This window comes from Pollachius pollachius (genome assembly GCF_949987615.1).
Source record: "Pollachius pollachius genome assembly, chromosome: 6".
Lineage (NCBI taxonomy): Eukaryota > Metazoa > Chordata > Actinopteri > Gadiformes > Gadidae > Pollachius > Pollachius pollachius.
Window position 1 is genome coordinate 18,302,789 of NC_136939.1, and position 11,954 is coordinate 18,314,742.

At 46.2% G+C, this 11,954-nt stretch overlaps 1 protein-coding gene and 1 pseudogene across 2 annotated transcripts; both read right to left on the reverse strand.

The window, feature by feature from the left end:
• Positions 1-965: 965 nt before the first annotated feature.
• LOC307076924 (trafficking protein particle complex subunit 14-like) lies at positions 966-2,579 on the reverse strand (the record flags this gene model as incomplete). The annotated part of the gene is made up of 4 exons (XM_079738157.1): positions 966-1,098; positions 1,745-1,865; positions 2,061-2,147; positions 2,453-2,579. The coding sequence occupies 4 exons, from the start codon at positions 2,577-2,579 to the stop codon at positions 966-968; spliced, it is 468 nt and encodes a 155-aa protein (XP_079594283.1).
• Positions 2,580-6,951: 4,372 nt separating this feature from the next.
• Positions 6,952-11,635, reverse strand: LOC307076925 (trafficking protein particle complex subunit 14-like; annotated as a pseudogene). The gene is made up of 9 exons: positions 11,509-11,635; positions 11,175-11,261; positions 10,859-10,979; positions 10,070-10,212; positions 9,862-9,957; positions 9,482-9,633; positions 9,059-9,271; positions 7,289-7,403; positions 6,952-7,012 (listed from the first exon to the last, which is right to left on the reverse strand). The product of its transcript is annotated as a trafficking protein particle complex subunit 14-like (transcript).
• Positions 11,636-11,954: the final 319 nt, after the last annotated feature.

Consider the following 11,954-nt stretch of genomic DNA (forward strand, 5'->3'; position numbering starts at 1 on the left):
CAGCGGGAGGTTAGGTACCTCGTACAGGCCCGGCTTGAGGATCTGGAAGGCCACGGTGAAGGACAGGGTGCTGCCCCGGCGGCAGTGGCCCAGGTTACTCAGGGGGGTGTGGCACACCACGGCGCTCAGGTCCGCATCATCACAGTGACCCCGGCCTGAGCGGACGGGAGCAGGAGGGTCACAGGTCACTCATCTCACCTGACGGCATCGGTCGTCTAATGTAGCATGTCGTGTTCAATAACGTCAACACATTCCATCCAGTACAAGCTAATCCTATCCAATCTCACGCCATCTAATCTGATCAGGACTAGTCTAGTATCAATCATCGATAAATCAATCAGAATGTTGCTCTTTGTCCACCGTACCGTCCTGTGTCCAGACCAGTCGCACGGCGAGGAAGTCCTGCAGGTTGTTGAGCAGCACGTACTTGACCCTGAAGTGCTCCTTCACCCTGACGGAGCTCGGGCAGCTGGCCATCATCACGAAGCGAGGGCGGTCCAGACGGAGGCTGGGTAACCTGGCAACCAGAAGCTTGTTTAAAAAAAACAGGAGTATACTTACATTGAGGGTTTGAGCCATCAATGTTGCTTGAATAGTGGAGTGACCGAAAGACACAAAAATAAAATCTGCGATGTAAATATATAACAATAATGCTCACTAAACAGATTTCATTTTCCAACTTGAAGACACTGTCCCTCGTGTATGTATTTCGAAATATTTTCAAAAACAATCACTGCTACGTTACAACAGATAAATATCAAATCTAGTCGGATTAGAGTCAATCTAGTGGCATCTCGGCTGTGGACCACTGCAGCACTGCGACCAGGGGAACCTCAAGCCCCTGTGAATCCATCCAGGCCAATAGAGAGGGTGAACATCAACACAATGTCAGACTCTCTCTCTCTCTCTCTCTCTCTCTCTCTCTCTACATGTGCAGACAGAGGCACACTCCCACCTCTTTGGAGTCATCCTGTGTCATTGAGGTGCAGCTGAAACAGGAAGTTGTGTTCCTCCAGAGTGCTGAGCTTGCTGGGTAAACTGGAGGTGGCGCTCTCCATCTTGCAGAAGGAGGCCATGCCTACCTCTTCTGACTGGTGACTGGAGACAGACAGACCCTTTATTACAATGCCTCAAAACAGTTACTCTCACAGAGCATTTCCCTCACTAATAGCTTACGGATGGCTATACCATTTTTAACAAATGACACTCCAATAATACCTCTTAAAGCGTAGCTACAGCACCCTTAAAGGGGTGATATCATGCTATTTCGACTTACCCTTTGCTTTAGACTTAGGCTGTTGTATATGACGTATGCTTTTATATGTTTTGCGTCTGCTAGACTACAACAGCTCATTTGCCATCAAACTTTACTCCCGCAATAGTGTGACGTCAGACTGCAGTGGAAGTGCAGAAGTCGCGCCTCGCAATGTTAACAACTTCTCGGGGGAGTGAATTTAGAGACGCACGGGCAAAGCGTTCGACAAATCGCAGCAGAGTGGGTGTGCTGACCAATCACAGCAGACTGGGCTACTCGGGGGGCCTTAACGCAACAGGATGTTAAACGGAACGTTTTTGAAAGACGATGAAACAGTGTGAGAATAATAAGGTGTATTTATAACATACAGTCATGTAACACTATTCTAGTAGTAATACAATATATTAAAATACAATTATTAACCCCAAATACAATTATTAACCCCAAAAAGCATGATATTAGATCTTTAACTAGAAGCATTGTGCTCACCACACGTTGTCCACCAGCATGACCGAGCCGTCGGGCATCATGGGCAGGAAGGAGGAGTTGAGGTTGGGCATTATCCGGACGTCCCTCACGCTCACCTCCTCCTGAGAGGACTCGTTGAGCACTGAGACCCCCCCCCCATGACAACACACACCAGGGTTACAGAGGGACGGGGAAAGCACACGGGTCCTACTGAACCTACAGCCACACGTTCAACTCACATGAAGACAGTGAGGACAACGTGTGGAATGAATATGAATGAATGAATGAGAGGAATGAATCTTTGTTGTAGTAAAGAGTGTAGAGGACGGCTGCTTACCTTTCAGCACAGTCAGGTGCTTCCCCGAGACGGTCATCTGCTTACAGCGCACGGTCGGAGGAGGCAGCACCGTCAGGGTGGTGCTCACTGTGGGGGGGAATTCACAGGTCTGGTTGAAAAACGTTAAGAGGTAACTGGGCTTTACTATTTTGAGGTTGAATGTAACCTTGTGTTGAATTTTGCGTTAACACAGGTGGATGTGCGTGGGTGGATGTGTGTGCGTTGGGGGGGATGTTGTGGTGCTTGGGGGTGGATGTGTGTGGGGGGATGGATGTTGGGGTGCGTGTATGTGTGTGTGTTTGGGGGAGGATGTGTGTGTGTGGGGGGGTGGATGTGTGTGTATGGGGGTACATGTGTGTCAGGGTGGGGGTGGATGTGTGTGTGTGTGTTACCCTGGGCTTTAAAGGTGTTGAGTTCGTGTCTGAAGGTGTGTGTGGGGACCTGCTGCTGGAGGATGCTCAGGTAGCCCTGCTCCTCCACCTCTGCATTCTCTGCTTCCTTCTTCCACACTGTAACCATCACCTGCTCACACACACATCCACCCCACACACACATCCACACCACACACACATCCACCCCAAACATCCACCCCACACACACATCCACCCCAAACATCCACCCCACACACACATCCACCCCAAACATCCACCCAACACACACATCCACCCCTCACACACATCCAACCCTCACACACATCCACCCCTCACACACATCCAACCCTCACACACATCCACACACACCCACACATACATTCACGCCCCCCACACACACACATGCACCACCACACACACACACACACACACACACACACACACACACACACACACACACACATCCCAACACATATACAAAGGGGGGGAAGGGGGGAGACGTAGCCTAACGCAGTGTGCGTCTCCTACCGCTACGGGGTGGTAGAAAATACTAAAGAAATATATATATATTTTTTAATTCCCATGGGCCCCCCTCTGCCTTGGGCCGCCCCACAACTGTGGACCTTATACCCGCAGTCCGACGTCCCTGCACACAGGTGCAAGATAGGGCCCTAAGAGTCTTCTTTGTGAGGAGAATATTCAGAGTAAACATGCAGTACACACATTTGTACGATTTATTTTCTAAATGCAATCTCCATGTAGTATATAGTATCTTACAGGGACACGCACGCAGGCATGCGCACACAGGGACGCACACGCACACACAGGAAGAGAAACACGAGAGGCAGTACTTTTATATATTTTAGAGCATGGACCAAAAACCCTTATGATGACACCCTGATTGTATATGTGACATGATTCTTTATTGAGTGAAAGAGGAACTTGCTAACACGCGACATACGGGAGCAGGGGCGCTGCCTGGCGGGGAAAAGTGGTACTGATTCTAAGGGCCCAGCCCAACGCAGCACGGCCCACGGCCCGCGGATGGCAATTAATAATATAATATATTATTGTCTTTTTTTTTTTTTTTGAAATGTCTTGAAATGTTTTTGGCCCAAAATTAGAATCTTTCATAGGGCCCAAAATTCCTGGCAGCGCCCCTGTACGGGAGAGCCGACATGATATCACATGTTTTTCTTTCTTTCTTGGTATCTCTGTACACACATTTCATTCGTTCCCATTAAAAAGTATGAAAAAAGATAATTGACTTCCACTTCCAAATTGTTTCACTCAAGTTAAGTTAAGGCCTAAATTGGGTAAACTTAGTTTATAAATCAACACAGATTAAATTTTTAGTTTGATGTCATCCATTCTTTAATAGTCACAGTTGAAGCACATTATATAACATGATGGAATCCAACTACTACATCTTTCACATGTTTCTTTGTAATCTAACACTCTTCCAGGGAGAGTAGAGGTTGTAGTCTAGTCGGGACGTGGGAAACCACTGGTCAGACTGTGAACCTCTGCAGAACGTTAGAAACGCTCATTGGCTTGTTCCACATCAACCTCTACCTCTGAGGACATAAAATAACGGCAGATTATATAAATGCTAGGAAGATTTGGGATGCTAGGACATATGGGACCACTGAGAAAAAGATGAGCTGAGAAAGAAGCTGAGAGATCCCTCTGACGGATCCAAGATGGCTGAAGTCTGCCCTGCTAGTGCGACTGCGGCTCAAAGTCATTCCTCATGTGTTAACCTGTATCAAATGAGCGGATCCTGTCACATAGGCAATGTTTATTATAATACCGGCTGAAATGCTCCTAAATTTCATGAAGGTAAATTAGTATTGTTTTTAAGACAAATGAGGCGGTCTAGAAATGTGAAAAGTAAAGACAGCTCAATCCAAAGCATGCAAAGTAGGTTTGGGTTCGGCTTCCTGAATATCCGGGACACCTGCCGGGTTTACACCAATGTTAACAACATTCACCCACCATCGTTATTAGGAAATGCAATTACGTCATCAACACGGTTCCCCTTTCTAAGGGTTAAGAGGAGCTTAAAAAAAAGAAAAAACACAGAGTGACATGAACAGTGAAAGGACATAGGCATGGCTGATTTCACCTGGTATGTACTGTCATTGACTAGTTTGTGTTGTGTTTTTGTGTTGGTACAAGCTCCAGATCCTCCTGTCTACATTTATAAAAGAGTCGGTGATTCAGTGACCCTGGAGTGTAAGAACGTGCTCCAAGGCAACGAACGATGCTCCTCGGTCACATGGATCTACGGCAGAAACCAAAGGGAGATACCTGAGTTAGTGGCTGAAGGAGGTAGGAGACAAGATAAACTCAGTGGATCCAAAGCCTCAAGATTGAGTTTGCAGCCTGACTGCTCTCTGAATATCAGCGATATTAACGTAGGAGACGCTGGACACTACGTTTTTCGGAATGTAGATTCACACCAAAAACAACATGGGGATGATGTAAGCTTTTATCTCTATGTTCTCTCTGGGATCACTCAGGAGGACGTCCTCACGTGTTCTGTGCATAGTTATGACACAACATGTAAGGGACTCAGTCTGAGATGGTCAGACCAGGGGACAAGCAACCAGATAAATCAGCAGGAGACGGCGGGGCAATGTGTAGCCCGTTGGCAGAAAGCACAACCCCTCGACAGCGCAGGGCTCCGCTGCCTTCTGATGAAAGACGGCGTTAATATGACATCAGTTGGCTTTGCTTCAAAGGATCAGAACATTCACAGTCAAAATAACTTCACCTCCAGGGCCCCTGGGGCTAAGGGCCCCTCTAAGGAGCCCCACATCTACCTGGCTGTAGCAGTGAGTACAGTGCTACTGGTTCTGATTGTTGCTGGTCTAGTACTCAGACGCAAGAAGAGCACAGGAAACAAGCAGACCCCCCCGATGTGTGCAGAAGACCCCGACACGATGGGGTCCCTGGGGCAGGGGGAGCCCACCCAACGCCTGTCCTACGACCAGAGTGAGCCGGACGCGGGTCTGGTCTACGCCTCCATTGAACACAGGACTGGTAGTGGGAAGGCCCGGCCCCCCAGTGGGGAGGAGGGGGGCTGTGAGGGGGATGAATCAGTCACCTATTCCACCGTTTCAAAGCCCCCCGCTAACGTCCCTGAGCATTCATGAAGGTAAACAAAATCCAAAGCAGCTAGCGATGTTTGAGCGCTGTGTTACTGGTGTTCTGTTGATTGTTTTATTGCTCATAGGATATCAGAGAAAGAATAATAACTTCCTGTAGAAGAGTTTTAAGAAAGGTTTTCAAATAAGTTGCACATTGCTAAATATGAATAAAATCGTTTAACCAATGGATGATGGTTTAAAGATATTGACTAGAATTAAAAATGTATAAATTCAAATTAAATCAGAAGTGAAAGTTTAATTGTAAATACTGTTTTATCCAAAAAGCTGTGAATAGATAATTCTGTTTGATGTAAAGAGTATCAAAGTTATATTTCTAGCCATGCAAATCATGAACAGAAGCCTGACATTACTTTATAGTTCTTGTTTTTGTTGTTGTAAATGAACAGTCATCTTCAAATCTTGCTTTCCAACTTTTAGTTGGGATTTCTGTATGAACTGAACTTTAAATTACTTACAAAAAATGATATAATCTGAAACTCTTAATAATATAAAATGATATATCGTACAAATTATATAACCTTGTTAACATTGTTACTTTGTTGTATACGGGGAATGGGTTAACCTAGCGATTGTTAGTGCTTTGCACTGCTCTGAACATCCTTACTGTACCATCAGCGATATATTGTTTCACCTTCTGACAAATGTACTTATTGTAAGTCACTTTGGATAAAAGCGTCTGCTAAATGCCCTAAATATAAATGTAAGTGTTGCTTTTTAAAAGGCCTTTATATAAATTGCACGTATAGATAGCTTCATTTCTCTATCGAATTGAAAAGTTTAAAGTTGGTTAGCATTCGAATAGCCCTGGCATTCTCCTGACTTCTTTATTGTGTTGATTTCTTATTCCTCAAACCTTGTAATAATATCCAACTGTTGTCTCATTAAAGATGCTATGTCAATCGCTGTGTGTGTCTTTCCCATGATCATGCTTTATCAAACCACACTTGTGTGTGTCCTAAAACAGATTTACTTTCATCAATTCCTCCACACCAGTAAGAAGTGCATTGGCTGCAATTCTGTTAACAAACGACTAACTTTAGATTAATGACATGATCCAACGTGATGAAATGAGGCCAAAGAAAGGAGAAGCAGAGAGTTCCTTCTTTGTCTTCCTTTATCTAACTATCGCTCTTTCTCTGCCAAAAATGGGTATGAATTAGAAGAGTTGACATTGAGATTTACATTTTCACCACACTGGTACATCACCAGTATTTACAAAGTATTAGTATTTATAAATCTTCACCAAACATTCAAAGAACTTCTGATGAAAGCGGACCGCTTTAGCCAGAGGCCCTGAACTCTGAGAGGTTCAGAACCCAACAGAGGCAAAGAACTCTGAGAGGTTCAGAACCTGACAGAGGGTCTGAACTCTGAGATGTTCAGAACCCGACAGAGGGCCAGAACTCTGAGAGGTTCAGAACCCGACAGAGGCCCAGAACTCTGAGAGGTTCAATTCCCCGACAGAGTCCTAGAACCCGACAGACATCCAGAACCCCGACAGACCTCGAGGTCTAAGGCCGTCTTCACAAACTATCTGTCCTAAAGGAGGAGACTGTTTTTCATTCCCAATGAAACGATTCAAATGTAGCAATGCGCAGAAGCCCCATCTAGTAAAACAGGATTAGTGGCTAACCAACCTAGCCACTGGGGCAGTGATATACCTCCAGCCAGGACGCCGTACCTCATGATGTGTGAGCGGGACGGCTGCTGGTGGGAGAAGGACTGCGAGCGGCCCAGGCTGGCCTGGTGGCAGTCTAGCAGGTCCCTCACTGCCGGGCTGGAGGGGCTGTTCTTCCCTAGAGCCGGGAGGAAGGACACACCGTCAGATATACAGCGCCTCCACCCAAAGGGCCTGCAAGAGGAAGAACGGCCTGAGGGACTCAAAGGTCCCGTCAGCCCGCAGCTGTCTGCGCCTCGACCGTAGTCTAAAGCCCCACGAAGACTGAGCAGATGAGTCCGCTGACGTGCGTAAAAGAGATGGCTTCTTTGACCAGTGAGCAGGGAGGAGAGGGTGTGTTGCTGTTTCCAATTCCATCTGGGTTTTATCCTCAGCATAAATGCATTAAAAACATCATCAGTACGAGACATAACCAATATTTTGTGTCTGATGGCAGATTACTTTAGACAGCTGACTTTAAGGTGCTCTACGTAAGATTGAACAGCTGTCGTTTGAGTGTCATTTGTTAGAAATACCATAGCCATCCTTCAGATGTTAGTGAGTGAAATGCATTTGTTTCAAATGAGTGTGTCTGCCTCCGTATGAGCCAAAAAAGAACATAGACGGCTCCCATTGCACAATCGAGGAAGCTACCCCTGCCATCTGTTCTCTCCAGCCAGCCACTGGGAGTGACTATATATGCACATCTGATCAGTATATTCCACATGCTAGCTCACATTAGGTCACATTTAAGAACGAATGGAAAAGAAACTCAAGAAAGCTCAAGAAAAACGTCTATATTAAATATGAGAAACAGTCTATTCCATAGAGCCGCACACTCCACATATAATAGTCTCTACAGACAAATTGTTCTATTGGAATATGTGAACACGTTAATTATTCTCACTACTCAATTTCTAACTGTACTTTTCTATACACTCCAGATGTACATGTATGTGATTTGTATTTGGGTGTGATTATGGGACGAATTTTCGATAGGTTTAAAGAAAGAATTATCTTGCCTAAATGAATGAAATAAGTATATAAAAATCAATAAAGGACTACATTCTGAGTAACATACACATGTTACTAGTTTACATATTCTGCCACCACTGAGATGAACCTTGTTTGCTTGGCTGACTCCAGGTTGACCCCTAAAGCTGTACACCTCTCTATACCTGGCTCAGCTCACCATGAGAGGAAGAGAAAGGGAGGGCAGGTTGAACCCCTTCATTCTTTCTCTCACTTAACTTATACTTAGTTATATGTTAAGGTTTACTAGTTAATACAACACTTAGAGGCAAACACTGCCTGCCTTATGCCCGTATTCCACAATCACTTACACAGTGGTGCTGTTCTGAGTAAGTTGAATACATGCTTACTGTACGAGCAGAAGTGATTGTTATTGTGCTCATGCATGTCTCAGCTTTATGTTAACTCATATGTGGTAGAGCCATTTTCTCTTTCATTATACTTTCTTGATGTAACTTTACTCAAGATTGTGTTTGTTGGCAGACAATCTCTCATAAGTACATATGGGTTATTAAGTTTTATATCCGTTCAATTTATAAGGTGACAAGTGGATTTCAATCAAAGAGTACCTCACTGCTGTTCATGTGTTATAACTGTATTGTTTAAGAGGTCAATTCTAGCGAGGTGTAATCTACTGAGAATACGGAGAAGGAGCGATGCTGGGCTGTTCTGATTGGTCAGTGCATGTTTGAGGGATCCACACAATTTGGGTACATAACATGAAGCCTGATTCCAGATCAGGAGTTCCTTTGTCTTTCAAACTCTGTCTTTCTCGCTCTCTCATATCTGTGAAGGTCTTTATCCAGGACATGGCCTCTGGCAGCGGGAGGTTAGGTACCTCGTACAGGCCCGGCTTGAGGATCTGGAAGGCCACGGTGAAGGACAGGGTGCTGCCCCGGCGGCAGTGGCCCAGGTTACTCAGGGGGGTGTGGCACACCACGGCGCTCAGGTCCGCATCATCACAGTGACCCCGGCCTGAGCGGACGGGAGCAGGAGGGTCACAGGTCACTCATCTCACCTGACGGCATCGGTCGTCTAATGTAGCATGTCGTGTTCAATAACGTCAACACATTCCATCCAGTACAAGCTAATCCTATCCAATCTCACGCCATCTAATCTGATCAGGACTAGTCTAGTATCAATCATCGATAAATCAATCAGAATGTTGCTCTTTGTCCACCGTACCGTCCTGTGTCCAGACCAGTCGCACGGCGAGGAAGTCCTGCAGGTTGTTGAGCAGCACGTACTTGACCCTGAAGTGCTCCTTCACCGTGACGGAGCTCGGGCAGCTGGCCATCATCACGAAGCGAGGGCGGTCCAGACGGAGGCTGGGTAACCTGGCAACCAGAAGCTTGTTTAAAAAAAACAGGAGTATACTTACATTGAGGGTTTGAGCCATCAATGTTGCTTGAATAGTGGAGTGACCGAAAGACACAAAAATAAAATCTGCGATGTAAATATATAACAATAATGCTCACTAAACAGATTTCATTTTCCAACTTGAAGACACTGTCCCTCGTGTATGTATTTCGAAATATTTTCAAAAACAATCACTGCTACGTTACAACAGATAAATATCAAATCTAGTCGGATTAGAGTCAATCTAGTGGCATCTCGGCTGTGGACCACTGCAGCACTGCGACCAGGGGAACCTCAAGCCCCTGTGAATCCATCCAGGCCAATAGAGAGGGTGAACATCAACACAATGTCAGACTCTCTCTCTCTCTCTCTCTCTCTCTCTCTCTACATGTGCAGACAGAGGCACACTCCCACCTTTTTGGAGTCATCCTGTGTCATTGAGGTGCAGCTGAAACAGGAAGTTGTGTTCCTCCAGAGTGCTGAGCTTGCTGGGTAAACTGGAGGTGGCGCTCTCCATCTTGCAGAAGGAGGCCATGCCTACCTCTTCTGACTGGTGACTGGAGACAGACAGACCCTTTATTACAATGCCTCAAAACAGTTACTCTCACAGAGCATTTCCCTCACTAATAGCTTACGGATGGCTATACCATTTTTAACAAATGACACTCCAATAATACCTCTTAAAGCGTAGCTACAGCACCCTTAAAGGGGTGATATCATGCTATTTCGACTTACCCTTTGCTTTAGACTTACGCTGTTGTATATGACGTATGCTTTTATATGTTTTGCGTCTGCTAGACTACAACAGCTCATTTGCCATCAAACTTTACTCCCGCAATAGTGTGACGTCAGACTGCAGTGGAAGTGCAGAAGTCGCGCCTCGCAATGTTAACAACTTCTCGGGGGAGTGAATTTAGAGACGCACGGGCAAAGCGTTCGACAAATCGCAGCAGAGTGGGTGTGCTGACCAATCACAGCAGACTGGGCTACTCGGGGGGCCTTAACGCAACAGGATGTTAAACGGAACGTTTTTGAAAGACGATGAAACAGTGTGAGAATAATAAGGTGTATTTATAACATACAGTCATGTAACACTATTCTAGTAGTAATACAATATATTAAAATACAATTATTAACCCCAAATACAATTATTAACCCCAAAAAGCATGATATTAGATCTTTAACTAGAAGCATTGTGCTCACCACACGTTGTCCACCAGCATGACCGAGCCGTCGGGCATCATGGGCAGGAAGGAGGAGTTGAGGTTGGGCATTATCCGGACGTCCCTCACGCTCACCTCCTCCTGAGAGGACTCGTTGAGCACTGAGACCCCCCCCCCATGACAACACACACCAGGGTTACAGAGGGACGGGGAAAGCACACGGGTCCTACTGAACCTACAGCCACACGTTCAACTCACATGAAGACAGTGAGGACAACGTGTGGAATGAATATGAATGAATGAATGAGAGGAATGAATCTTTGTTGTAGTAAAGAGTGTAGAGGACGGCTGCTTACCTTTCAGCACAGTCAGGTGCTTCCCCGAGACGGTCATCTGCTTACAGCGCACGGTCGGAGGAGGCAGCACCGTCAGGGTGGTGCTCACTGTGGGGGGGAATTCACAGGTCTGGTTGAAAAACGTTAAGAGGTAACTGGGCTTTACTATTTTGAGGTTGAATGTAACCTTGTGTTGAATTTTGCGTTAACACAGGTGGATGTGCGTGGGTGGATGTGTGTGCGTTGGGGGGGATGTTGTGGTGCTTGGGGGTGGATGTGTGTGTGTGGGAGGGTGGATGTGTGTGTGTGTGTGTGTGTGTGTCAGGGTGGGGGTGGATGTGTGTGTGTGTGTTACCCTGGGCTTTAAAGGTGTTGAGGTCGTGTCTGAAGGTGTGTGTGGGGACCTGCTGCTGGAGGATGCTCAGGTAGCCCTGCTCCTCCACCTCTGCATTCTCTGCTTCCTTCTTCCACACTGTAACCATCACCTGCTCACACACACATCCACCCCACACACACATCCACCCCACACACACATCCACCCCACACACATCCACCCCACACACACATCCACCCCAAACATCCACCCCCACACACATCCACCACACACACATCCACCCCACACACATCCACCCCACACACACATCCACCCCAAACATCCACCCCCCACACACATCCACAACACACACATCCACCCCTCACACACATCCACCCAACACACACATCCACCCCTCACACACACATCCACACATACATTCACTCCCCTCACACACACACATGCACCACCACACACACACACACACA